Source organism: Sturnus vulgaris, chromosome 8 (assembly GCF_052056855.1).
Source record: "Sturnus vulgaris isolate bStuVul1 chromosome 8, bStuVul1.hap1, whole genome shotgun sequence".
NCBI classification, from domain to species: Eukaryota; Metazoa; Chordata; class Aves; order Passeriformes; family Sturnidae; genus Sturnus; species Sturnus vulgaris.
In genome coordinates, this window is record NC_142250.1 from 28,306,080 (window position 1) to 28,331,747 (window position 25,668).

A 25,668-nucleotide genomic window follows, 5' to 3' on the forward strand; every position below is an offset into this window, starting at 1 on the left:
CTTTCCTTTTGATCCAGTTCTGTTTGTGTTTACAAATGCTTATCAGGTTTTTTAATGAGATTTTTAAGCTTTCTACCAAGACATTAAAGTATTTTTGTTGTTTTTTTTTCTTTTCCTAATGTAATGAGCTTCAGTGAGAATCTTTGCATACCATTGCACACAAAAGGGAAGAGCTCAGCTATTTGCCATAGATGTGGCCTCAATGCTGTGTAAGCCAACATACAACCTTCTCTGCAGTTTTCTCAATGTCTCTAAGTGTTTCATGAAAGAGCAGGCACCAGCTGGAGCTCTGTGGAAATTCCCTGGTGGTCTTTGAGTGTCCTGAAGCCTTGTCTTTAAGCTGTGGTTATGAGATGCTTTGAAAATGCTGTAATTGAGGAATTTCTTCATTCAAGTTGAGAGATGAGCTCTGAGCAGATATTAAACAGGCCTTGTCTTCTGGGTGTTTGCTCGAACAGCTCAGGAAGAAGAACTGTATAAAAACCTTGGGAGGTGGTAAGTGTGGTGTAAAATTACAGAGGAAAGTTTGTCATAAAATGCACAATGGTAATTTCAAATGTCACTCCTAATTTGTATGCTTTTTAGTTCTTATTTTACCTCAAATAGGGATGGTTATGCACTATCAGAAAACTTACTAATGGTTTTTAAACATTTTTTCTAGAATCTTTCCTAAATTTTCTGATTGTGACAGTTATTCACATGTTCTCCTTTCATTTTAGATGACCTGCAGAGATGCGAAGGGACATTAGTTGTGTCCAGACTTGGAAGTTATGTGCACTGCCCTCCTTTGAACTAACATTTTTCCCTGTTTTCCTTTTGCTCCAGGGGAAGCCTTCCCTCCACAGTGTTGAAGCATGAGTGCTGATGCCAGCCAGGTGATCACTACTCCTCCCCCAGCCACGATGCCTCACAAAGAGCGGTACTTCGATCGCATCAATGAGAATGACCCGGAGTACATCCGGGAGAGAAACATGTCCCCTGACCTGAGACAGGACTTCAATATGATGGAGCAGAGGAAGAGGGTCACCCAGATTCTGCAAAGCCCTGTGAGTGCCTCTCTTGGGGATTAAAATGGAAAGGGTGTTATAAAAAAAGAAATCTGTGTCACAGTTAGATAGAATATCTCTGGACTGTCTTCTAAGGAAAGTCACTAAACAGATTATCCAGCATTTTGTTGGTGTAGTGTTTTGTCTGTGGACAAGCAGCCTTTATTGTGTTGGTTTTTTTCTCCTGATACTTTTATATTCTTATGGTTCATTGCATTGTTACAGAAAGATGTGGCTGGCTGCAGGGTTCCTAATTAAAACTTAGGGGCAGGGAAGAGAGTGAAGGAGTCACTGGTCAAATAGGAACAAATTAGGGCATTACATGGTGTTCTGCTTTCTGGGTTTGAGTATTAACCTATCATTTGCATCAGGAATGTTTTAATTAACATTTATAATTGGGTTAAGTTTATTTAAAAGCTAGACTATGTTCTTTTTATGTCCTTGAGGGTGATCATACCCTTACTTGGCCATATTAGCGTTCATCTACTGCTTGCTTAAGTTCAGTACTTGTGTAGACTACATATAAAACTATTCAATCTATGGAACCACATTTGTATTAGTTTTAATTTACATTTTAATACCTGTATTCTTTGAGTTTAACCTGATGAATACATTGGAAAGTAATACTGTTGCCTTGAGTACTTTGAAGCCATAGGGAGTGAATAAGGCCTGTGGAATGATCCTTTAGGGATATCCTTGTGTGATGTGAGTATTGAGGATAATGGGACTGGGAAGGGGCTAAGCAGCTTTACAGATCCTTCTGTCTTCAGTTTCTCTGTAAATTGGGGTGCTTCTGTAATTTTTTTTGAAGCTTTTCCATATGTAAAGAGATTGCAAACAGCTGTTAGTAATCACCCTATTATAGTCATCCATGAATAACAGGATTGTTTGCTAAAGTGTTGTCGTGGAGTGTCTCTTGGATCTGTGTGTTGCTTTGACTATAATGTGAACCTGTTGACTAAGGAATTTATTATTTTTCAAATCAATTTGTGCAAGCTTGGGTTTGCAGCCAGGCTCTTTTATAAGGAAAATACTCTAAGGAGATACTGTATAATGTTTTAATCATGATAATTTTATGTTAAATACTCAATTGTAAAATGTGATCAGAGTCTACTCATTCCTGTTAAAATACTCACATTATGAGTAGCCATGACTCACACAAAGACAAAATCCTTAGCCTAACAGATAAAAATAAATTAGAGAGATCATTTGGTTTTGTATGTGAGGGTGGTTTTTTGGTCCTTTTGAAGACAGTATTGAGTCTGAGTGTAACTATTTCATTAACATTTTGGGGCATCTTTTGCCAAGTCTGCCAGATGTAATTAATGTCCCTTTGCTGCAGGCTCTGTGGTGGTTTTTTTAGTAGATGCAGTGTCAGCATGCAGATTTTCGGACGGGATATGAAGAGGGGTATGAATCTCTGAGTTTAGGCTGCTGTTTTAACAAAAAGTTGTGGGACAGAGAGCTGCTGGGCTGCTGTCAATGTCCTGCTGCAGGAGAAGCTGAGCCCAGCACTTTTTGGAAAGTGACTGCTCAGAGCTGCCAATAAGTTGCAAGTTTTTGTTGTGTAAGGGAACAGTTGTCCAAATAAGCCAGGGGCCTGCTGCCTGCTTGGCTTGGAGTGGGAGCTGAGTGTGGGATCAGGCACGAAGAGGAGTTGTCTGAGCTCCCACTTCCCCTCAAGTACCTCCTTTTATCCTCCCTTTTCCTGATACAGAAAATTTAGAGGAACTCTGATGTGATTTCTCACGCAAGGAAATGAAAGTATTTTTATACAGTATCCGTGACCGAATGTCCATCAAGCAAATTTCATAATTTGTTTGGGGGTGAAAGGTGCAGTATTTTTTCCAGGCTCCAGCTGCTATGTGCCATACTGTTCCTGGGACTCAGGACTGAAAACATTTACCTTGAATTATCTTGAATTTAGAATTCATCACACAATGGTCAGAAAGCATTGCTCCTGTTACCAGTCTGTGTAACACAGGTTCAGGATTGAATTGATGAGTATTGTCCATAGTGTTTTTGTTTTATAGCTGCAGAATTGGATTGTGTTAGATATTTTCATAGAACTTAGATGCTTAGATTCCACTTCACAGAGAGAATATAGTTTGAAAGTGTTTAAAAGAAGAGGAATTATGAGACACAGTTTAAAGAAGAGCATACTTTGCTGGTAAATCTTCACCCAGTCTTAGATACATAAATGCATGTCTTCACCAACCCTTGATAAATGCATTCAGATCAAAGAAATAATCAATGACTCTTCTTCTGGCAAGTATTAGTAAATGTGAAGGATAGTAACTGTCTTAAAAGTACACGAGAATGTTATGGACTTGGTGATCTTTGAACATGCACTTTCTGTGAGCAGAGGTGCAAAACTAAAGGATTAATCACTGGCACATAGCAGGAAGCTTTTGTACTAATGTAATCTGGTTTTATTAACAAGCTTTTTTTTTTCTTTCATTTTTTTGAGTAGGAAAATCTAAATCCTTTAGCAAGAAAATAAATGAGAGGATATATTTCAGGAACCACATATATTTTATTCAGTGCATGCTATTGTATGGGCTACAGGCCTGACCAGACATCTTCAGACATCAAGCTGCTGCATCTCTCTGATGTTTGGTGCCCATACTAGTGTGCAATCTGACTACTCCTCTCTGATGTGCAATTTCCCTTTTCTAAATTAAATAATTTAAAAGCTACTGAAAAGCTATTTCCATTACCTCTGATGTTTGCTAATGTCTTGGAGTCTGTTCATAATAAACCTTAAACAAATCATAGTTGTTTTCTGACCGTTGCCCATGGAGAATGTCCTGACATTATCAGTGAGTTCTCAGATGTGTTTGCCTAATACTGCATGTAGATCCTGAGTATCTGATAGCCTGGAGAATCTGATAAACTGAACGTATTTGTTGTTCTGTGTCTGTTAGAAAGGTGGAAAGAAATTAAAATCAGCTGGGCCTGAGCAGCCTCAGATAGTATCCAGAAGTACTGCTGGCCAATCTTAGCATAAAGCCATTTAGGTTTATATTAGTAATGTTTTCAGGTTCAGAGGATTCAGGTAGCATGTTGTTATTTTTAATGAAAGGTACTACATTAATGTAGTGGACTAGTTTTATTGCTTATTGGGCCCAAGATATTTGCCCTATAATATATCCAAAATCTGAAAAGATGGGTTGGTTGTTTTGGGTTTTTTTAATATTTTCCAACTTAACTCTGCAATTAAAAACAATTCTGTCTGTTTGCTAAACAGTCATATGCTGCTTGCTACACAGAGTAACTATGTCTTTCACAGAGCAAAAATATATTTGGTGTACCATCAAACTCCTTATTTCATTTATGTTATACAAGTCCTTCTGGCCTTTATTTCCTCTTAGCATTTCTCTGATGCTATCACCATAGCAACCAGAAACTCTTAAAACACTTTGAAAAAGAAAAATAAGGCAGTGGTTGTGCAGTTCTGGTGTTTATGAAAACTGGTCAGTTCAGCCCTGAGGAGCTGAATGAACACACAGGTTGGGAGAAGATCCCCACAGCCATCATGAAGCAGGAAAGGTGTTGGATGTTTCTGCAGGCAGGCAGCAGTGCCACACTGCTTCCAGTGCAGTGAGACCATGAGAAACAATTATCCACCCAGCAGAAAGGCTACTGGCTTCAGCTAGCAGGACAATGTGTGTAACCTAACAGGAAATTAGGATCAGGGCTTAGACTGCACTGAGGAGTATCTTCCATCCCTTTATATTGGTGCATTGGAAGGAAAGCTACAGGTGAGGGTACAAATGGGAGAGGATGCATTCTTGTACAAAAGATGTGCTTATAATGAGATATACTTCATTATTTTTACTAATGTAAGAAGAAGTTGTGTCTGAAGCAATGAGTTGAACAGCTGTTTTATGTAAACATAAAAGTGCCCAGTTATTGGAATTTAAATGTTCAGTTTATGTTTTTAATTTACCAGTGAAGTTTTGTGTGGTTTCTTGAGACCCATTGGATGTGTGCTTACCATTTTTACATATACAACACAGCTATTTGGAACTTGGGTTTTTGTTGTTTTTTTTCTTAAGTTGAGCTCTATGTTGGCAGGATCCCATCAGGCTTTACTTGAATTTCATGCTGGATTTGGAGAGTGTCTGCTAACCCATCGTGACTCTGCAGGGTGTTCAGGGCCACTCTGGCTTGACACTGCCACTGCAGGAAGGCTCAGGTGAAACTCTCCAGTTTGGGGAGTTATACTGAGGTTAAAAATGTACTTCTCTACTGTGCCTCCCTTCCTGCCTTGCACGTACACACACCCCCCTGCCTCCCACACTAGCCGGTCTTGCCCAGAAAAAAAGTGGGGAGCTAACTATACAGCTTAGCAACTCTTCTAGAGGTCTGCCTTAGCATGCAGCATGCAGGCAGATTTTTCTCCTCAAAAACAAGCAATCCCACCCATACTCGATTTTTTTTCCAGGATATGTTATTTTCAAACCATCAGGACAGAGATGAAGGATGATTTGGTTTTTTCCCCAGCTTTTGCAGTTGTTTAGCTTACTTTACTTTGTATTGAGTGAACATCCAGGATTTTTGCAATACCACTCCCTTTTGAGGCAGTTTATTTTCTTAAAAGTATCAAAGCCTTTCAGTTCCTCATATCTTTTGGCTTCTACTGCTCTTTTCTCAGAAGTTCAAAAGCCTTTCACATCCTTCAGAAGCCTCACCCTTGGCCACAAAGGACTCACAACCTTTTACATCACCTGAAGACCTCCTCACTGGGCAGTCCTCTGCCGTGCAGCTCTCTGCTCTGGCTTTTGTCTTCTCTGGCATTTTCCCGATATCCTGCTGGGAAGTCATGACTCTCCTTCCACTGCAATAGCTTATTTAATTGCATGCTTTTGTCGTACAACCTGTGCAGCATTTTGTTCACCCAGAGGCAAGAGCTCAACTTGACACATCATTGAAGACATACTACAAAATGTTCCTTAAAGATCCTCTGTGCACTGTGACAACATTTTAAGTGAGAGCGAATTTGTGGTCAGGGTAACATTGATCTCCAATCAAGGCCATCTGCCTGATCTCTGTGAGGACCCAAGAAATCCTACTGCCTAGCTATCATTTCTGTAGTTGCAATGGTGCACTGTAAATTCACACTTGTGTCCTGCACCACAAGTGCACGTTACAAGAATTTCTCTGCTTGCTTACTATAAAACTGGGTTACTCTTCACTTCTCTCTATTTCCATATTGCCCCTTGCCACTTAGTTTGAACTGTCGTTTTTTTGTCATTAGATATAAATGCCAACAGATACATGTTGAACAATACCTGGAAAACCTTGGAAAGCTATGACTGGTGACTTTTCTCCTTGGCTGCAGGAGCATGTTCATCCAGAACACCCTGCAACAGCTCTGCCATCCCTCCTAGTGCATCTTCACTGGGTGTGCTCCCACCATTCAAAGTCCTGCACTTAACTGAAAAACCCAGTTAATTATGCTCAGAAATGCATGAGAGATCCTTGATGAGCTGAAATTTGATTTCTTCTAGCATTTTACGTTTCACTGTACGTTCTATTTACATTCATTACATTTCATTTACATTCCATTTAGCAAGACCTATAATATGGCTTTACTCCACGAGAGAACACGAGGGAGGGATCCAGACCCCCATGCAGAGCAGCAGTTGTGTGAGTGGCTGGCTCTAGGAGCTGGGTGTGCTGGAGATGGGCTTGGCAAAGGAGTTCAGTGCTTCAGGTTTGGCTGTAATCATGGGCTATCTCTAGGCTGCTTATCACAGGAGTGAACACTCTGCTGCAGCTCATGGAGGAAAGCCAGTGTGCACCAGGTTAGAGGAGCTGGAAAAACTGGCACAGGCTGAGCTCACAGCCTTGCTGTCAGCCCAGTCACTAAACCCAGCCCAGGTACCCTCACCCTTCAGTGCAAGTGAAGAGATTATCACAACTTCAGCTAATTCCCCATACTTATTACCAAGGCTGCTTCTTTTTGTCTTAACACAGAAGCCCCATCCCCCTTGTTCTCTTGCACAGCATTGACAAACACTTTTTGTGACTCTTATCTCCTCCCTGCCAGCCTTCACTCACTGGCGGTTTTTTTGTGGCCAGCTCCACCCTTTTCCACTTAGGGCACCGGCTTGTTTGTATCTAAACTTCAGTCTTGAAAGAGCCTCTTAGGAGCCGTGTCGGCTGTTTCGGTGAAGGTCTTCTCTCACGGGCAGCTGTGTTTACAGCACAGGAACCAAAATTAACATCTCTTCACTCTCGAGGACAAAACACCAGTTAAGTTTTGAAACTTTCCTTCGGTGGCGGAGATTTGGCTTAAAGACTCTTCGGGCATGTTTAGATAAGTTGAATTATGCCCTTTTTGAAAATGGATTTAAGATATTAGAAACTGATCGAAACGGGCAAAAGGGAAAATGGTTGAATGGGTTTCTTCTATTATTCAGCAGCTTTTAGTCTAACAGCAGTGCTGCTGTGAAAGGTAGGTACCTCACATGACTTTTTTAGCTGCTTTCCTGAAGAATGATGTGAAACTGTTTGGTCATTACTGTAATTAGTTCTAATGTGAGCACGTGCTTTCTCCTTTTAAAGGTTTGCAGTGGTGTGGAGTATTTGTAGATGACTTGTATACCATTATTATTTGCTTATTATTTTATTTGTACTTCTTTTGAGTTGGATACATGTAGAAATCAGTAGTCAACAAAAATGAAACAGCATAGACAGTCAAAATACTTTTAAGCCTGTGTACTTCTCAACATCCTTAGAGAGCTGCCCAGCAAGATGAAGAGGTTAATACTAAGTTTTTTAGCAACATCATTATTCTGCACTATATGTGTGTGTACCCATGTAAAAAAGGTTATTCTAGCAAGTTGATTATTCTAGTTCTTCCTGCATATGTTGACTGAAAAATACTAGTTGTCAACTGGTACATGGAAATGTTGTTTTGATTCTTGAAAGCTCAAATTTACACTGTCAGCTCACACTTAGACTGTACTTCTGAAAGAAAATGGAAGTAAATGAGTCAGAACTGAGCTTATTAACTTCACTCTTGAGTTTCAGAGAACTGTTGCAGATCTAAGTTAAAGATTTTTCCATCTAAACCGCCTGAGTCTATAATGTGTATTTGGAAGATGATTGCAAATAGTTCTGGAGAAGTAATTTTTTTATATTAGAAAGACCTTGACCTAGTCATTCTACTAAAGACTCCATCAAGAAAAGCTGTGTCTGTTCTATAGGCTGTGCAGTACCATGTAAGGCTGTCTAAGCTGGTGTAAAAAAGCTGACTACAATTTTGGAAAGATTGGAATTCTGGAAATAGTTTTTGGAACAGGCTGAGCTGCCCTGTTCATTTTTACTGGTGAGTTGTTGGGAAATTCATGTCTCAGAGCAAGGTGGTGTAGTGGCTCTCAGAAGGTGGGTGAGGTGGAAGCAGAGCAGCAGCCTGCATTCTATCAAGGTCAGGCTCCTCCCTTGGGTGTCTAAAATAAAAGCTCTACTCAGCATCCTCCTGGTTGTGCATGTCTGCAATATCACTGTACCTCCTTTGCAGTGCTGTCATGGGCCCAGTTTTCATACCATGGGATATTTCCTATGCAAACCTTCAGTCTGATGCTTGAAATGCTGTTTCAGCATGAACCAGAGGGACACAGGTGTTTGGCTGGGCAGGTGAGGTCTCTGAAGGCAGAAGGATGCTTGTACAAACAGGAAATGGTTCCCAGCTGTGGAGGGATGGGTTATCCAGGCTACATCCCTGCTGTGTGCAGGCACAGGCAGGTGTCTGAGTCCAGCTGTGCTGGCAGGATCATGGGCAGCTGTGCTCTGCTGCTCACTTTGGGACTTGTACCCCACTGTAAAAAGTCAATGCTCTTAGAGTCTCATGTCTGAAGTTGTTGTGGTTTCAAACAAACTAAACAACTCACATGTACTGAAAGAGCCTACTAAATCTGTGGGCTGAAACTCCCTTGATTGAGCAATGCTGAGCATACAGCTGAATAACATAATTTTTCATTCATCTGACAGTACAGTTTTTCCTTTGTCAGCATTTTCCTGTCAAATACTACATCTAAAATTACAGTGACCTTTCAGCTTGAAAAATATCTGCTTTGTGCCAGAGCAGCACATTTGTCATCTCTTTGAAAGCACCTCTCTCCAGTGTGACTTACTTGTATGACTTCTGCTTGATCACTTGTGGGCAGTGTAATGCCACACATAAATAAATATATTACAATCTCATGAATTAAAGAAAAACCAAACCCCTTGGTCTCCAGGCTCTAGTTAGGTTTTCAGAAGCGGTCTCCTGCTGCTTTGGTCAGATCCTAGAATCAGAGCCCTGCAAGATAGTGGTTTTACAGAAATCAGTCTTGAACAGCACAATAAATACCCCATAAATATCATTCCTTTAATGGCTCTTATTAAAGGTAAATTGCTGATCAGAAGAAGGTGGTGCCCTTCGTAGGGGCCCACTGGGAATACCAGAAATGGAAAAAGGTTGTGTTAGCACATGTGGGGTGGTTACCTAAGGATATGCAGTTCAGAGTTTGAAAGGTCTGTAGCAGTGAATGAAATGTATTAAAATATTCATAGATATCCATGTGATGGGCTGAAGGCTGCTAGAAAACATCATTATGCACTGGCATGTGGATAAATTGCATACTTGATTTTATGCACTTCATCCATATTCTCACCTGCTTTACAGCTCATCCCAAACCTCCATATTTTCCACTTTCCTGGTTCTTACCTATCTTCTCTTATTTCTAAAACTATTTTTAAGGGAAGCTGCTTGTTTGGTTTAACAAAGCTGTTGATACAACACTAAATCCTCATTTCTACTAGTCTCAGCAAATGTGTAACATACTACTGTTAACATTAAGGTGCAAAATTAAGCTCAAAAGAATGAAAATAACATGACCAAAAAGCAGAAGAATTAAAAAATATTATATGCAGTGAACTAAAAAAATCTTTCTGTCAAAAATTTCCCAAAATATATTATATTACCTTTTTTTCTGCTATAGAAGTAACATTATTTGTACAAGTTTTAAAAAAAACCTCCAGAAATCTGAATATGATTAATAAGACTTTAATGTTTTTGCAGATCTTTTCTATAGTCCTTGTTGAATTGAAGGAGGAATAATTTAATATAATGCAGAGAACTGGGCAGCCTGGCCTAGTGCTCAGCTACCCTTGATCTAAAGTTCCTCCTAATGTTGAGCTGGAACTTTGTATGTTTCAGTTTATGGCCATTGCTCCCTGTTCTCCACTTCTTTTCCCCCAGTTAGGTTCCTTTCCTCTCTCAATTCCATGTTTTTTCTTTCCTTTTCCTCATATACTCCTTTCTCCTGCTGCACAGACCTTACCAACAGCAGCCACAAAAGAGAAAAATCTGACTTTGCCTGTGCATCTTCAGGCTGGTGAGAGGTTGTTCAGCTGTTTTGGGGGATGTCACGTGAATATTCTGGTCTGCACTGAGACATCTGTGCAACAGATCCATTCAGAGTCAGTCGGTGGGGATTTTTAGAGAGTTTACTTATGGAAATCGGGCAAGTCTCAGGTATGGACATGATCCTGACAAAATTATTCTAAGGAGAGCAAGGATGTCTGAAAAGTTGGTAATTGGTAGTCATGGGGGCTCAACTGTCCATCTGAGGAGGCTGCATCAAGTAGAGTCCTGAGGATGTCTTCGTGGGGTTCAGTAGCACTCTCTCTTACTAATCAAAACCTGTTGGTGAGCAGACCCAAGAGATTGGTGAATTTTCCAACAGAGTGGGTGTTTTGAAGGACTGAATTAAAATTCAGTGAAGAAATTACATTTGTCATACAGAACTGTTTTCTTTCTTTAATTGAGAGCAAGTGTTCTGCCAAGGAAGGCAAACTGAAAGGAGCAATTACTTACAGGGAATAGTCTGGAGTTATAATAGGAGCCAGCTGCGTGGTAAAGACACCAAATATCTTTTTGGAAGGAACCAGGAGGAGTGTTCACAATCCACCTCGGCTCGTGTTATGTGCAGCTTTGGGTACTGTGAGTTTGGGGAAAAGCTGCAAGATGCTGCCAAGAAGTAATGAGAGGGCTAGAAAATGTCAGCTATAAGTTTGAAGGAACAGAATTGACTTAGTCTAGCAATGTCAGGACTGCAGTGGTCCTAGGACAGGGGTTTGTTGCAGACAGGGAATAATCTGTTTATCATCTCAAAGGGACTTTGTCCACAGTGCATAGTATATTAAATTTGATGCTATTAAAACTTTTTTCATTCTGTATTCTGCAAGAGTTTACCTCTTAGGCTTGCAGTCCCTTTATTCAGACAAAGAAGGAAGGGTTTTTCCCTTTTGGGAAGGAAATAAATAGAGAAGAGATAGCATTCCATCTAGTTTTTGCATGTCTGTGATATTACTTGAGCATGGATGAGCTCCAGTTTTCCAGTTGTTTATAACTTTATCAAATTTGAATGGGTTTTCAGAGGGATTACATTATAAAAAAAATATCCAACACAGAAACACATCCTGATTGAATTTCAAGTATCTCTTCCAAAATACGGACAACACTTTATTACTGATAAAAATGGGTTTAATAAATTTTTTTAAAACACATGTTATCTTGTCATGTACTGGGAAATAGTAAATCCTCTGTGACCAAACTTCTACTTTCTGCCCCCCAAATTGCCAATACCTAGTATACAAAGTTTAGGTCAGGTGGTTGAGTCTGGCAAAGTTAAAACAGCTAAAAACAACGGGGAAGTTTCATGTAACATTAATAAGACGTAAAACCACCAGCCCCACCTATAACTGAAATAAGATTATCAAGGCCAGGTTTCCTTGATGATTCTCAAATGTTTCTCCAGGCTTTTAGAGAAGATCTGGAATGCCTTATTCAAGAACAGATGAAGAAGGGCAATAACCCCACTGGACTGCTTGCATTACAGCAGATTGCTGAATACATTACAGCCAGCACTTTTACAGGTTTTTCCTCACCCTCACTCAGTAAGTGAATTATATATAAACTGCTCTTTTTTCTTTTTTGGTTTTTGTTTTTGTTTTTGTTTTTGTTTTTTTGTTTGGTTTTGTTTGTTTGTTTTGGGGATTTTTTGGTTTTCTGTTTGTTTTTTTTATTGTTACCAAGGCTTAGGATCACTGAGATCTCCTCTTTCCTTATGTAAAAATTCTGTCAGAGCTTGCTTCAGCTGTGAAGTAATGCAGATGGTGGCCTTAACTTGCCTTTTTAGACTTCTTTCTCTCAAACTCTTTGACTTGTATAATGGTATCCAAAATCATTGGAATCTTCAAATTGAGTGATTCTATAATTTGTTAATAAAAGTTGAACTGACGTAAGGACCAAAATGTTGTGCCCCCTTACTATTAGGAGTTTAGCATGAATATATGTTAAATATGAGATGTGAAATACATTACCATTTAGTTTCTTTATTTTTCTACTCCTGCCTATAAATTGTTACTAAAAAAAAAGAAAAAAAACCCAACAACTCTGAGGTGGGGAGAATACCCTGGCAATCTGAATTATCAAACAGCTCCCACAGTTAAGAACAGCTTCTAGTCTGCACTCTACTTGTAAAGATGTCACTGGGATCTCACAGTTAACACCCAAGTTCTTCTTTCCAAGTCATGAAGCACTGAGACGTTCAAGTCAATTTAAGTTCTGTGGGAGGACATCATATGGGAGCTTACAGGCCTGAAGTACAGTGGCAGCTGTCAGCATTCATCATCTTTGGAGATTTGGTCCCAAAATGGTACTTCAGGGTTTATTTAACAAAATGAGTGGAAAAGAGCAGAGAGCCTAAATAACCTCGTGTTCACATCTCTGGTTGGTTACTGAGACTCTGTGTCCCACTGTTGTTTCTGCTGCATTTGCCAGAGACAGTGGGGACAGATCTCAAAGTGCACATTTCTTTTGTTGAAAACCAAAATGACTTTTACCTCTTTTGGTCTTAACTTCCCCTCTAAACAAAGATTGTGGGCTGTCAAAAGGCTATCATGCATTCATGAAGGGGAGAAGGGCATGTTTGTGTAGTCGCAAGTCAGAGAGAAAAATTGATCTTTATGATTTCTCTGTTAAGAGGTGATACCTTCTGTCTAAGGGTTTGACAACTCTTGCACTAATCATAAATTCTTCATTGGGACTGAATTGAAGTGCCAAGACTGAGATATGTCTTCAAATTAGTTTTACTGGTGTCAGAAATCCACAAGGAATGTCTTCTCCTGTAACAAAAACCCTCAAAGTAACATGTAAAAATACTTCATTAGTGATAAATGTCTTAAAGCACAGTTCCAGTCCTATGAAGGACATTGATTCAGGAGATAGCTCAGGAGAACCTTTACTCAGTCTCAGAAATGCTGGTACTGCTTTGCTAACCACTTAAATACACTGCTTCTGTAAGATTAAGACATAGCTGGAAATATATTTAATTGTCCAACTGGCCATCATCTATTTTTGTCTGTTTTTCAGGCCATGGAATGATTACACCCATCAATGACCTACCTGGGGTAGATACGTCCTCATTTGTTAAGGGAGAAAAACTTACTCGTTGCAAGTTAGCCAGTTTATATCGATTGGCTGACTTGTTTGGGTGGGCACATTTGCCAAATACCTATATCACAGTAAGTATTTTAGAGAAAAAAGAAACTTATTTATAATCTCACCTATTCATTCAAATTATTTTTCCCCTGATTAATGTAAATTAGGTCAGTAATCTATTTCCTGTCTCCTTTGCAGGTAAGAGTAAGCAAAGAACATGACCACATTCTAATCATTCCAAGAGGGCTGTCCTTTTCTGAAGCTTCAGCTTCTAATTTGGTATGTGATTCACCTGCTGTAATAACCAACAGGGCTCATTCTGTTTTCTAAAATACTTTTGTGGCTGCTTAAATGGACTTTTTTAATTATGCTGTTGTTTGGGTGTTTTTAATATTTACCCACCAGATGAAAAGCTGATTAACTGCTTAGATAGTAGCACCCTTTGTTGCCAGTATTTCTTCTTGGGTATAGCTTTACTTTCTTTTCCTTTGTCTCCAGCTTCAATGTGGAGCAGCAAAGTTTTGTTTTCTGTCTGATGAAGCTCACCTACTGCCTCAATATAGCACTAGCCTTTTATAACCTGAGAGTGTGGCAATACATGTGAAATGACTCTGTTAGGAGTAGTGTTATCAGAATCACCTCTTACCTTTAGAAGTGAGGAGATAAAGTCAAATCATCTTCCCCAGGCCCAGCAAATGAGCTGGGTGAAGTTACAAGGTGGTATTTAGGCAGTGGTAGCTGCTAAATCACACAGCTTTTGGTGTAGAAGCTGCCATATGCTCTTCATGTCTGTGCTATCTGTAAAGAAACTGCCTCAAGGTGAAAGGGGTACCAAAATGAAATTAATACTATTACATAGCAAACACAGAACCAAAATACCACGATATATGGCCCTGCTGTAGTTTTTTGTTGATCTAGGAATTACTATTTTAATGTTGCCATGAATCTGAAAATTCCTTGTACATTGAATATTCTTACTGGAAATTTCTCAGGGTCTGAATTATTTTCTTATTTAAAATGTAGGAAATGTTAATGAAATGCATTTTTGAAAGTGAGAAATAAGAAAAGGTCAGCTAGACTGAAGTAGAATACATGTTGTATCAGGGTCTTATCCTTCTTCCATGGCTGAACTTCCAACAACTATCAAGGGCTAGTACAGCGGGGTGGTTTATTGACACACAGATTCATGGCTGCTCTCCTACTTTTTTTATGCTCTGACCCTTGAATGTGTGTGGGAAATTTGATGCCAAATAAGAAAGGAAGGGTATTTTCTAGATAACTGAAGTTGTCACAAACTTTCTGAATATCATTTTTGAATATCTGTTTGCCTTTTTCAGGTTAAAGTGAACATCCTAGGGGACGTGGTGGACCAGGGAAGCACAGCTCTCAGCATTGACAGTGTGGGCTTCAGTCCACACGTGGCCATCTACTCCACCCGCCCCGATGTCAGATGTGTCATACACATACACACCCCTGCCACAGCTGCTGTAAGTCTTCCTTTGGCACAGACTGAAACAAAACAGCTTTACCTTGAACTTAGGGCGTATTTCTCCTCCCAGCAGCTTCATTTTTGTTTTAATTTCGACTCTGCACTGGGAAATAAAAGTGTGGTGGGGTTATCAGATATAGAGAGAGAGAGAGGACTGAACACCACAGTGGAATGGCATCAGAATAAACTGATGCCCAGAGATTATTATACTCGGGTTGAGGAGGTTGTAAAGCAAATAGTTTACACAGGCTTCGTTTATAGCATCCTAGATAATATAATGTGCTGTATAAATTATCTTCATTTGCATTATGCAGCTCCATTTTTAAGTGGTTTGATTAGTAGTTACACTTAGTTTGGATTTACCTCAGTATTTAAATGTTATAGTTAACATAAACTTTAAATGGTCTGTATAATAGTGATAAAAACGTAAGAAGGCCTGAAAGAATTTATTTGAAATAATTAAATTCTTATTATTTTATCTAGAAATGCATATATATATATATACATTCCTTGCCTAGAGACAAAATAAAAAGGAATGAACAATTTCTTTTATACTAGCTTTTTGAAGCCATAAATGTGGGAAAGAAAGACAAACCATTAAGTAAACTGAGAATTAAACATGAATAAAATTCACAAGAATTTCCTCCAATAAATATGTCCCCAGACAGAGTAACAGCATATCTGTCACCCTGTTGCAAATTAGACTGGTCGGGGGGGTTGTTTCTAAGCTCTCCCTGTGGAGTTTGTCTCCTAACATAGTACACCCTGCTATGGCTTGGGTGGTTAAGATTTGAATTTTAAGAGTTCACTTTTCCCTAGTTATCAGCTTTTCATTTTCATGAAACAGGTTTCTTCTATGAAGTGTGGCATCCTTCCCATATCACAAGAGGCTCTGATTCTGGGAGATGTTGCTTATTACAGCTACCAGGGGTCTCTTGACGAACAGGAAGAGAGAATTCAGCTTCAAAAAGTTCTTGGACCCAGTTGCAAGGTATTCAGCCTCATTTATGCTCTTCATAAACAATTTTCATGTCCTGCTCCAGTTTCTACCATTTAACATTAGTGTCTTCATTTACTAGGTATTAGTCTTGAGAAACCATGGTGTGGTAGCACTCGGAGAGACACTGGAAGAAGCATTCCACTATATTTTCAATGTGCAGCTGGCCTGTGAAACGCAGGTGAGAGAGAATTTATCTGTGTTTAATTTCAAACACTTATGCTGCAGAGTTACAGATTATATCCCAGATGGGAAGACCTTTTACATTGCACAGTTTTGGAGTTGTGGAATCCAGTAATCCTGCATTCCCAGTCAAAGGGAGGCTGGAATAATCAGAGAATCACTGAGGGAATGGTACAAATTCTCATTCTAGGAACACTGACACAGTCTCAGTGGTGTTCCACTCCAAAGGGTACAGAAGGTTTTGTTCCATGCTGTGCAGAGTGAGCCTCATGCAGGGAATCTGTCAGATAATAGATTTGCTGGTACTCACTGCATGGGGAAGTGTGACTTCAGATCTCTCGAGAGCCAGCTCCTTTACTGAAGCTGAATGTTGTGACAAGTAAAGAAGTTTCTCTCTGTGATCACAGATTTGTGAAACCAAATTAAAAGAGGGTCTTCAGAGCAATGGTAATGGGAGGCATATTTAAAAACAACTTGAATCACAAAGTCAGTTGTTTCCATTCTGTCTAACTTTGGCTACCTGGTTAGGTAGCCAGATGTTACCTATAACCTGTGAAGAGAGACCACTGAAAGTGTTCTCATCTTTCATAAGTTTTAAGCCCCTCCCCAGAAACTTCTTCACTTTGTTTTTGTTCCCCAGTGATCCTGTCCTCCCAAAGAGGCATTTGGATGTACAAATGGCAGGCTCCCACTCCTTTCCTTCCTTGCCCTATGATTCATTTTGAGTTCAGACACTCTTTCATTTTGAAACAACTAGAAAACTGAAATATTTTTAATCTTGTGGTGCAGAAAGATGTTTTTAAGGTACTCTGAAGGCAAGTGTTTGAATCTACTCCTTTTAAAGCGCAGTTATTAGCAGATGACATAATGCTTTCTGTAGAAGTCACTTGCTATATATTTTAATATTTTTTTTGGACAGCAGAAAACTAGCCTGAGAAGTAACTGCAGCATGTATTTAAGCAACCTCCTGCTGCAAATTCAGAAAAGCAGAGAATACCAAAGCTTTTTCACAAATGAAATGCACTCCTTGATGTCTCCAGGTTCATGCATTAGCTGGAGCAGGTGGGATAGACAATCTCCTACTACTGGATCTGCAGAAGTTCAAGCCTTCCACACACGCCGTGGCAGCAATGGGAGGAGGTGGAGTTAATATGGCTTCACAACAAAAATGGAAAGTTGGGGAGCAAGAATTTGAAGCGCTCATGAGGATGCTGGACAACCTGGTGAGAGCATGCTGCTGGTGGTATCTTTGTAGTCCTGTAAGGTTTTGAGTGTAGGATTAGCTTCTGTAAAGCAAATAATTTTTTATCATACTGTTTCTGACAGCAGTATTCTGTCTTAATAAGAATTTATGATGCTTTGAGCTTCAATTTTGTCACATCATCTTACAAATTTATAATAACTTCATAGTAAAAATCTTTAATTTTTTTAAGCATTCTTTCCTTATTTTCCTCCTCCACAGGGATACAGAACTGGCTATGCCTATAGGCAACCATTAGTCAGGGAAAAACCCAGACATAAGAGTGATGTTGAGATCCCAGCCACTGTGACTGCCTTTTCCTTTGAAGATGATACAGTCCCACTTTCCCCCCTGAAATTCCTTGCACAGAGGCAACAGAGAGAGAAAACAAGATGGCTGAACTCTCCAAACACATACTTGAAAGTTAATGTGCCTGAGGAGTCCTGGAATGGGGAAACCAGTCCCAGGACTAAGATCACGGTAGGTTGATATGTTGGACAGTCACTTTGGTTTTGCCCTACTTGAAAATAAGTTGTTCCCAGTTTATATGAGAAAATCTTGAATAGGATTAGCAAATAAGTTTATTGAGCAAATTAAAATAGGCTCTTCAGAGCTTTAATGTACTAAAGGTCTCCTCTCTTTGAGGAGGGAGGGGTTGACTGTAGGAGTAACACTTTATGATAAAATTTTACAATGATTTTGCAGTTCTAACCATCTCTTCGTATTCCTGAAGTACAAAACAGTTTTTCTATCACTTTTTCTTGTGCTATTACTTATCCACCAAATACAGTAAGGTTTTAAGTCACCCGTGGGTTGGTTTTTTTTTACGTGAGGGAGACATGAGCTCTCATTTATCCCTTGGTGCCCCCTTTCTGTTTGTGCGCCTACTGAAAACAGCTTTCCAAAGGTCTGTTCGTGCTACAGGCTTTTCATGACGATAAAGATTTTCCCCCTCCTGCAGCTCAGCAAGATGCTTACACTTAGTTTCCAGCCTGCAGAGAGGTGGCTCTCCTGGGACTACGGAGTGTGTTCTCTTCAGTTACTCCCAGTACAACTGTAAAAGCATCAGCTCCTCCTGCTGGCAGGCCGGCAGGTTTCTAAACTTGAGTTTGGGAAAAACACCCTCAGAACCCTGCTTGAGAAGGGAAAAAGACTGTAGTCAGTGTGTGGTCAGCAGAGGTGGAAGTTGTTTGCATGAACAAGGGCTCTGGATCTACGTGCCAGTTACTAGAAAGTGTGATCCTTTCTAAATACAGCATCATTAGTACACAGCTAACACTGCATTTTTCAGGAATATATGTCAGTATTTACAAAAAGTAGTTATGTTCAAGGCAACTTAAATTCTCTTGGGCAAATATGCAGAGCTGTAAAGGAGTTAGGATTATTTTTAGGTGTCACAGGGAATTGAGAATGAAGTCAGAAAGTCCTTTCTTGATATCTCTTCTTTAACAGTACGACAACACAGGGAATTGTTCCTTTCCATTATACTGGGTATTTTAGCTTCTATTTTTTTTTTCCCCCCTCTTTAAGTGGATGAAAGCTGATGACTCCTCCAAGACTAGTGGAGGAACGCCAATCAAAATTGAAGATCCAAACCAATTTGTTCCTCTAAACACAAACCCAAGTGAAGTGTTGGAAAAGAGAAATAAGGTAAAAGAGTGTAATGAACTGAAAATTATAAGTTTTCCAAATAAAATTATGTGTTCAAGTAATGATTCAGCAGAGCAGTAAAATAACATTTTCAAATGTTTTGATTTTATTAAGAAGGTTCTTACACTATATGTGATTTTTGGCACCAAAACCATGTATTTAAATGTGTAATATACATAAAATCTGTGGATACATATGCAATATTTATATATTTAAATTCTGAGTGCAATAGTCTGATGAAGGATGAGTGTTAACTCTGGAAATGATAGATTTGGAATGGTAGTCCCTGTTATTTAGCATTTTATTTAGTAGATAATTAGGTGTCAACACCAACAGAATTGCTGTGCGTCATCTGCAGCATGATTCAATCTCAGACTCTAATCTTGTTCTGTTTTAATTTGCCTAGTGCTTGTTAAGCTGGAATTTCTAATGGCAGAAAAAAAAAGAAAATGAGAGATTATTGTTGGACCTCTCTGTAAACAGAAATATCTCTCTGCTTTTCCCTTCCAGCATAAAAGACTGATTATCAGACTGACCAAATACTCCACCCTCAGCATAACTATATTAACAGATATTCAGGACACCTCTCATTGGATTGCATATTTTTCTTCTTTCTTGGAAAGCACTACTATATCAGTGTCCCTGGGGACTGAAGTGGAGTTAGAAGGAGCAACTCCCTTCCTCAGAACTGGAAAGGCACCCTCTAATCATCCAGAGATTAATAATACATGTCCCAGGCAATGATTTTTAAATTCATGCAAGTCACTGGCTCATAGAGAGTTTATTCTTAATTCTCTGCTGTAGGATTTTTTTAATATGATCTGTATTGGTATTTATATCTGATCTGTCAATCTCTTAAGCTCTGACAGTTAGAATATAGGGCTGTTAGTTTAGGGAAAACAATGAACTATTCAAACAAAAGGAAAAACTTTACCAACCTTTGTGACCACAGAGTTTTCTCCAATAGCTGAACGTGTGTCCCTTATGAGGTGGAGAGGACAGGTTCAGGGGCTGTTCCTGGGAGCTTATTTCTAAATGTTGGCCTACATGAAGTCCAAGAGCTGAGACTGGGGTAAATATCTGTGAGTACTGAAAAAGCCAAACAACATAGGCTGTGTATTCAGAGGTGGAAAAAGAGTTCCAAATTTTCAGGTGCAGCAGCGCACAGCTTGATTCTCCAGCCATTCACTGCTGCCTGTGTCAGTGGCTTTGCAAAGCTGATGGCCATAGGATGTGTTAAGGAGAAATATCTGTTTCTAACCTGGTTTATTTTCTCTCTATAGATAAGGGAGCAAAACCGATATGACCTAAAGACAGCAGGACCTCAGTCTCAGCTGCTTGCAGGGATTGTTGTGGATAGAAAGCCAAGTTCAGTGAGTACAACATAATTAACTAATTTTCAGCTGTTCGGGTTATTTGGCTGCCTGTCTTTCAAATGTCAGCTTAGGCCATTTTCGTTCTAAATGTTTTGTTAGAACTGATTATTTTAATGCCAGTTTTAGAGGTGTGATACATCTTATTCACATTTCATTTTAAAGGTTAAAAAAACTAGTTTCAAACTGAGATGTGCATGTTAAGTTAGCCACCATTAATGTTAAGGAAGTAGGATCCTTGTCTAAGATCATTTAAGTGAGAGAGGAAGAACTTTGCAATGCATAGGGCCAAGAATAGCCTTCATTAGTCTGTGGGAGTGATGCTTAAGATAACAATTGAGTCCCAGAAACATATGATTTTAAAAGATGGGATGTGACCATGTGGAAGACAGCTTTCAATAGAAACAGGCTTCTTATTGGGAGAGAGAGTTTCCAGTGTCTTACCTGCCCATGTTAATCTTTTCTCGAATAGAATATACTTCCAAACACTGTAGATATCCCTAGTAAGGTTATCCAACATACTGTGGTGAATTGGAATTGGAATTTTGGAATACTTCTAAGAGTTTCTGGAATATTTCTAAGAGTTAGTACGTCTATGTTTTAATTCTGTATTCCCTGCCAAAACTTTGTCAGCAAACTTTGGCCAAAAGAAAAAAAAAAAAAAGAAAGACTTGCACATTTTCTTGTTGCTTCTTCTTTTCTAACTGTTAAATTCTGTGGCTTTCTCTTTCCCAGCCGATGCAGTTTGATGATGAGCACGCACCGCCGGCGCCACCCAACCCGTTCAGCCACCTCACAGAAAAGGAGCTGGAAGAGTACAAGAAAACCATTGAGCGCAAGCAGCAGGGGTTGGAAGGTCAGCGGTGTGGTTTGAATTGCTGGGGTGTACATTTTAATAATAAGCTTGAAAATATCTGCTGTAAAAATTGTGTACATGTTAATTATTTGTGTATACTGCTGGCAACTGGCTTAGAATTAATCATTCCTTGAGGTAGTAGAATTTTTTGTTAAATGTAGTTTGTTCTTTTACTTCAGTTAGTGCTGAAAGTAAAGCAATGAAAGGTTTGCAGAGAAATGGGGTTGACAAAAACACAATTAACCATAATGAATTTTTGTGTCGGAATCATAGAATAACTTAAGGTAGAAGAGTCCACAAAAGTCATCTTAATCCAACTCCTTCTCAGAGCTGATACTAAATTTAGATCAAGTAACTCAAGTCTGTGCCCAGCTGAGCAAAAGTTTACTGAGATATTTGGCTCTGGCTTCTCTAATTTTACTTCTGTTCTCTCAGTGTGCAAGTCTCATCTACTTTCACTTTTCATGTCTTCCAGTACTACTATTCCATAGAGAATTACTAATTCAAGGTTGATTTTAATTTTTAACTATAACACTTACTGTGAATTCTTCTTCACTAATAATGTGTAATAAAGCAACTTTGCTATATGTCACACTCAGGACATAGTGTAATAGCTTACTGTACCAGGAAACTGTGACAAGATAAAATGCTATTTGGAATGCAACCCTGCCACCTTTTTCAATGCATTCTAAAGAAGAATTAATATATACCAATTTTTAGCAGATAAATCCATAATTCTTTAGAGTTTCAACTGTGTATTGTAACTTTGTGCTGTTGTCAGCATGAGCAACACAGAGCTGTAGCAGACCTGTAAATCTTGTAGCATCAGCACTGACACTCTTGCTTGATTTTCACTTTTGCTTGGCTACTAACTCACATCTTGTCCTGCAGATGCTGAACAGGAATTATTCTCAGATGACGGTTCATCTGTATCACAAATTCAGTCACAAACTCAATCCCCGCAAAATGTCCCAGAAAGATTAGAAGGTATTCCATGCAATTTCTGTACGATGCCAAGGGCTCCAATAACTCAAGTCCTCAACTTTCCTGCTACACTTTTATACTTGCATGAAGTCAACTGAGTCAAAAGGAGCTCTCTTTTGCAAAGTTTGGGTGGTACTCTGTCCAGAAAACTATTTTCCCCAATTTTTTCTAATACATAATTCTCACAAACAGAAAACAACTCAGGGAATGCTGAAACTTCGATATTAACCAGGTGGAGCAAATAAATATTATACTTCATTTTACTGAAAATGTTAAGAATAGTTATTTTGCCTAAGACTTTTACAAAAGTCTAAGTAGGCATTTTAAAAGGCAAGTTCTCCAATGCCTTCTGTATGGAATGGCTGTGTTTTCATAAATCAGTCTCTTGCAGTAAAATGTAATTCTGACTGTGCTTGAGGCTGTGTATGCTGTGTAGACTATATTTGTATATACTCTATACAGCTTGAGTTGTGCATGCACCTGGCAGACATAAGGTTAGATTTTTCAGCCCATTTTCCCTTAATGACATTTTAACTGTGTTGTCTGCTTACAGCAACTAAAATTGTGGATAAAGGGAAAAAAACACATCTAAGCACTTCGGGTTTCATTCTTTGGATCACAGTCCAGACTCTCAGGCTTTGTCCCAGTACTGGGGTTTTTTGCATGGATGTGTGCATAAATAATTGTGAAATCATTTGCTCTTTCAGAAAATCATGAGGATTTCTACACCCAGGATGCCAACCTAATATCTGTGGAGATGCCAGTTGTGGTGGTGAACGGGAAGGAAGATGCACACGATGTGGAAGAAGATCTCACCAGGAGGGTCAGCCAGTTAACCATGAGTACTGTGGAGAGTGTAGAGATTACTATTAAAGGCTCTGAAAAGATAGAAGAGGCCCTGTCCCCTGAAGGGTCACCTTCCAAATCCCCGTCAAAGAAAAAGAAGAAATTCCGCACCCCATCCTTCCTGAAAAAGAGTAAAAAGAAGGAGAAGGTAGAAGCGTAAGTGCAGTTCGCTGTGAGGAGACATTGCACATTTTAAACGTTTAAGTTGACCATTAACAGCGTAGTGTTAGGGGTGTGCAGTAACTGGACTTTTAACCTAAACAAATAGAAACTGGAAGAGGTTTTGCTTTAAAGAAACCAAACAAAGAGACAGACAAACAAAAAAATCTTTCGTGTTAATTGCAGATTAATTCATCTCTCACTTAGCTTTGTCCAAAATTGCTATGAGGGTTGGAAACATTGATTAGTTTCATGTAGAACTACACTGGCAGGTGCTCAATTACCATCATAGCAAGGTCAAATACCATCACAGTATGCAGCAGCAAGTTCTGCTTGGAGTATTTTGCAGACCTGAAAATTTTCAGTACAGTTAAAGTCTTTATTAAAGTTACTGTTGAGTGATCATACGACTTTTTAAAACTGCTGTCTCATTTGGAAACCAGATCATACATTTTTGTATTGTGGTTTTTGACCATATATTTTATGTTTCTGTACCCCTATTTGAGTGGGTGCATATTAACAGCACACCTTTACATCTTTTTTAAGATTAGCTCATATAGAAATAATATACACTGGCACATAATACTAGGGAAAAAACTGTGTAAGAGAAAGTTTATTTGGAATTATACAAAATGTCTAAAGAATTCCATTATTCAATAACTTTTTTGCCAAATATTTCATTTTAGTGAAATATAATTTTTGAAGACTTCTTTTTTATTCTATCAGTTGGGGCGGGGGAAACCCTTATTTTTCAAGAAGGGGGATTTTATACACTTAACATTGATAATTTAGTTTAACTGACAAAACAAAAAGAAGATTTTATATGTTCAAATGTTTGTATACCATTCAGTATAAAGGTATTATAGGCATGTGAACCAAGCATTTAATAGTTAGAGTGTATTTAAAAATGCTTGGTTTAGAGTACACTTAAATATAATTCAGGAATCCAGGGACTTCAAAATCAAAGGATAAAAGCATATAAAATTGAACTGGATTCATGTTTAAAAATTATTTGTGGGTTGTTCTTTTTCTCTCTCAAGGTATTGCTAATGAATGAAGAAAAATAATCTCTTAACATAACCAAATGAAGGAAACAAAAAATGTTAAAAGGGAAAGTGAAATAGTAGGGAAATAGGAGGAGACAAAGAAAGTAAAAGTTCGGTGATTATTTTTTTTAAATATATGATACGGATTGCGGGATATTTTTATTAAATCAGCAGAGTGACATTTCCATATTAGATGTTTTAAATAATTTGTATGGATTCATGCAGAGTGCAACACTTTGGGTTTTTTCTTCAGTTTCATTCAAATTGTAAAAGGGTCTCGTGAATCTGTGTTGTCCTTTGGATGAACCCAGAGCAAATCAGAGCCTAGTGCCATGGGTAAGGGTGGTACTGCCACTTACTCATTTTTACTTGTATTGTCATTTTAGTACTTTTACTGTATTGTAAATACAAACTAAACATAGAAATTAACATAGGGGTTTCTTCGCAGTGTCAAATGTCTGTAAATCAGTCATCGCAATAGGAAGTACATCTCTTAAGATCCATGTGATTCCCAAATTACCGGTTGAAATATTATACAATATATAATTGTTAAATATGGCTGGAGAGTGGTTTGGCATGCAAAAATGTTGATTATAGCATGTTTGGGGGCTGGTTAGCTTTGACCGTGTAAGTGTGATAATGCAATGTTGGAATGGATCCTGGAAACAATTTTCTAGCTGTCACTAAATACTGGAATCAGTGTTTTTAATCATAGTGGAAACTTTCAGTTGCTTACTTTGTTTTTTATGTTCTACATTATTTGTGTTGTATTACAACATATGTAGAAACAGTAACCTGTGAACTACGCTTTTCATAACTTTTTTAAAAATATATCTAAATGAATGCAATGTGCATAAATATTTTTTAAAATGCAACCGTGAACTATTTGCACCTTTTGCTAATGCCTCTATTTACTTGCTTTGGCATAAAGAATGAGCCAGCCAACTCTTGTGTCCTGTGGAAAATATATAAATGTTATCTGAAATTGCTCATAGATGTAATGCTAATTAATGTTAAATCACAAATAAACAGTATTTTAAATAGATGGATTTCATATAGCAGCCTTTTGTTTATGCACTTACGTCTCTTGCTTGTAGAGAAGATGCTTTGATTATGCACATTGCTTTTCAAGAATTTATTCTGGAGAGGACTTCTTGCTTGTGTTTATCCTGAGAGCTCTGCAAGAGAATAACCTGATCTTGCTGTTGGACAGCTTTTGTTTCTGTCACAGGTGCTGGAGAGGAAAGAGGCCCATGGTAAAAGGCAGGGCACTACCAGAAAGTTGTTCTGAGCCCAG

At 38.7% G+C, this 25,668-nt stretch overlaps 1 protein-coding gene across 4 annotated transcripts in view; it reads left to right on the forward strand.

The window, feature by feature from the left end:
- The window catches only part of ADD3 (adducin 3), a 92,401-nt gene extending 66,985 nt beyond the window's left edge, over positions 1 to 25,416 (forward strand). For 2 of the 4 annotated variants that reach the window (XM_014872464.2, XM_014872466.2), the window contains 14 exons: positions 826 to 1,046; positions 11,864 to 12,002; positions 13,480 to 13,631; positions 13,747 to 13,827; positions 14,886 to 15,035; positions 15,885 to 16,028; positions 16,117 to 16,215; positions 17,258 to 17,440; positions 17,680 to 17,937; positions 18,988 to 19,107; positions 20,391 to 20,480; positions 21,216 to 21,336; positions 22,228 to 22,323; positions 23,028 to 25,416. In XM_014872464.2, the coding sequence (XP_014727950.1) occupies positions 855 to 1,046; positions 11,864 to 12,002; positions 13,480 to 13,631; positions 13,747 to 13,827; positions 14,886 to 15,035; positions 15,885 to 16,028; positions 16,117 to 16,215; positions 17,258 to 17,440; positions 17,680 to 17,937; positions 18,988 to 19,107; positions 20,391 to 20,480; positions 21,216 to 21,336; positions 22,228 to 22,323; positions 23,028 to 23,326 (2,124 nt within the window). In that variant the 5' untranslated portion in view covers positions 826 to 854 and the 3' untranslated portion in view covers positions 23,327 to 25,416. The remainder of the gene's footprint in view (positions 1 to 825; positions 1,047 to 11,863; positions 12,003 to 13,479; positions 13,632 to 13,746; positions 13,828 to 14,885; positions 15,036 to 15,884; positions 16,029 to 16,116; positions 16,216 to 17,257; positions 17,441 to 17,679; positions 17,938 to 18,987; positions 19,108 to 20,390; positions 20,481 to 21,215; positions 21,337 to 22,227; positions 22,324 to 23,027) is intronic. The other 2 variants (XM_014872467.2, XM_014872468.2) reach the window with 1 other exon arrangement.
- The last annotated feature ends 252 nt before the right edge of the window (positions 25,417 to 25,668 follow it).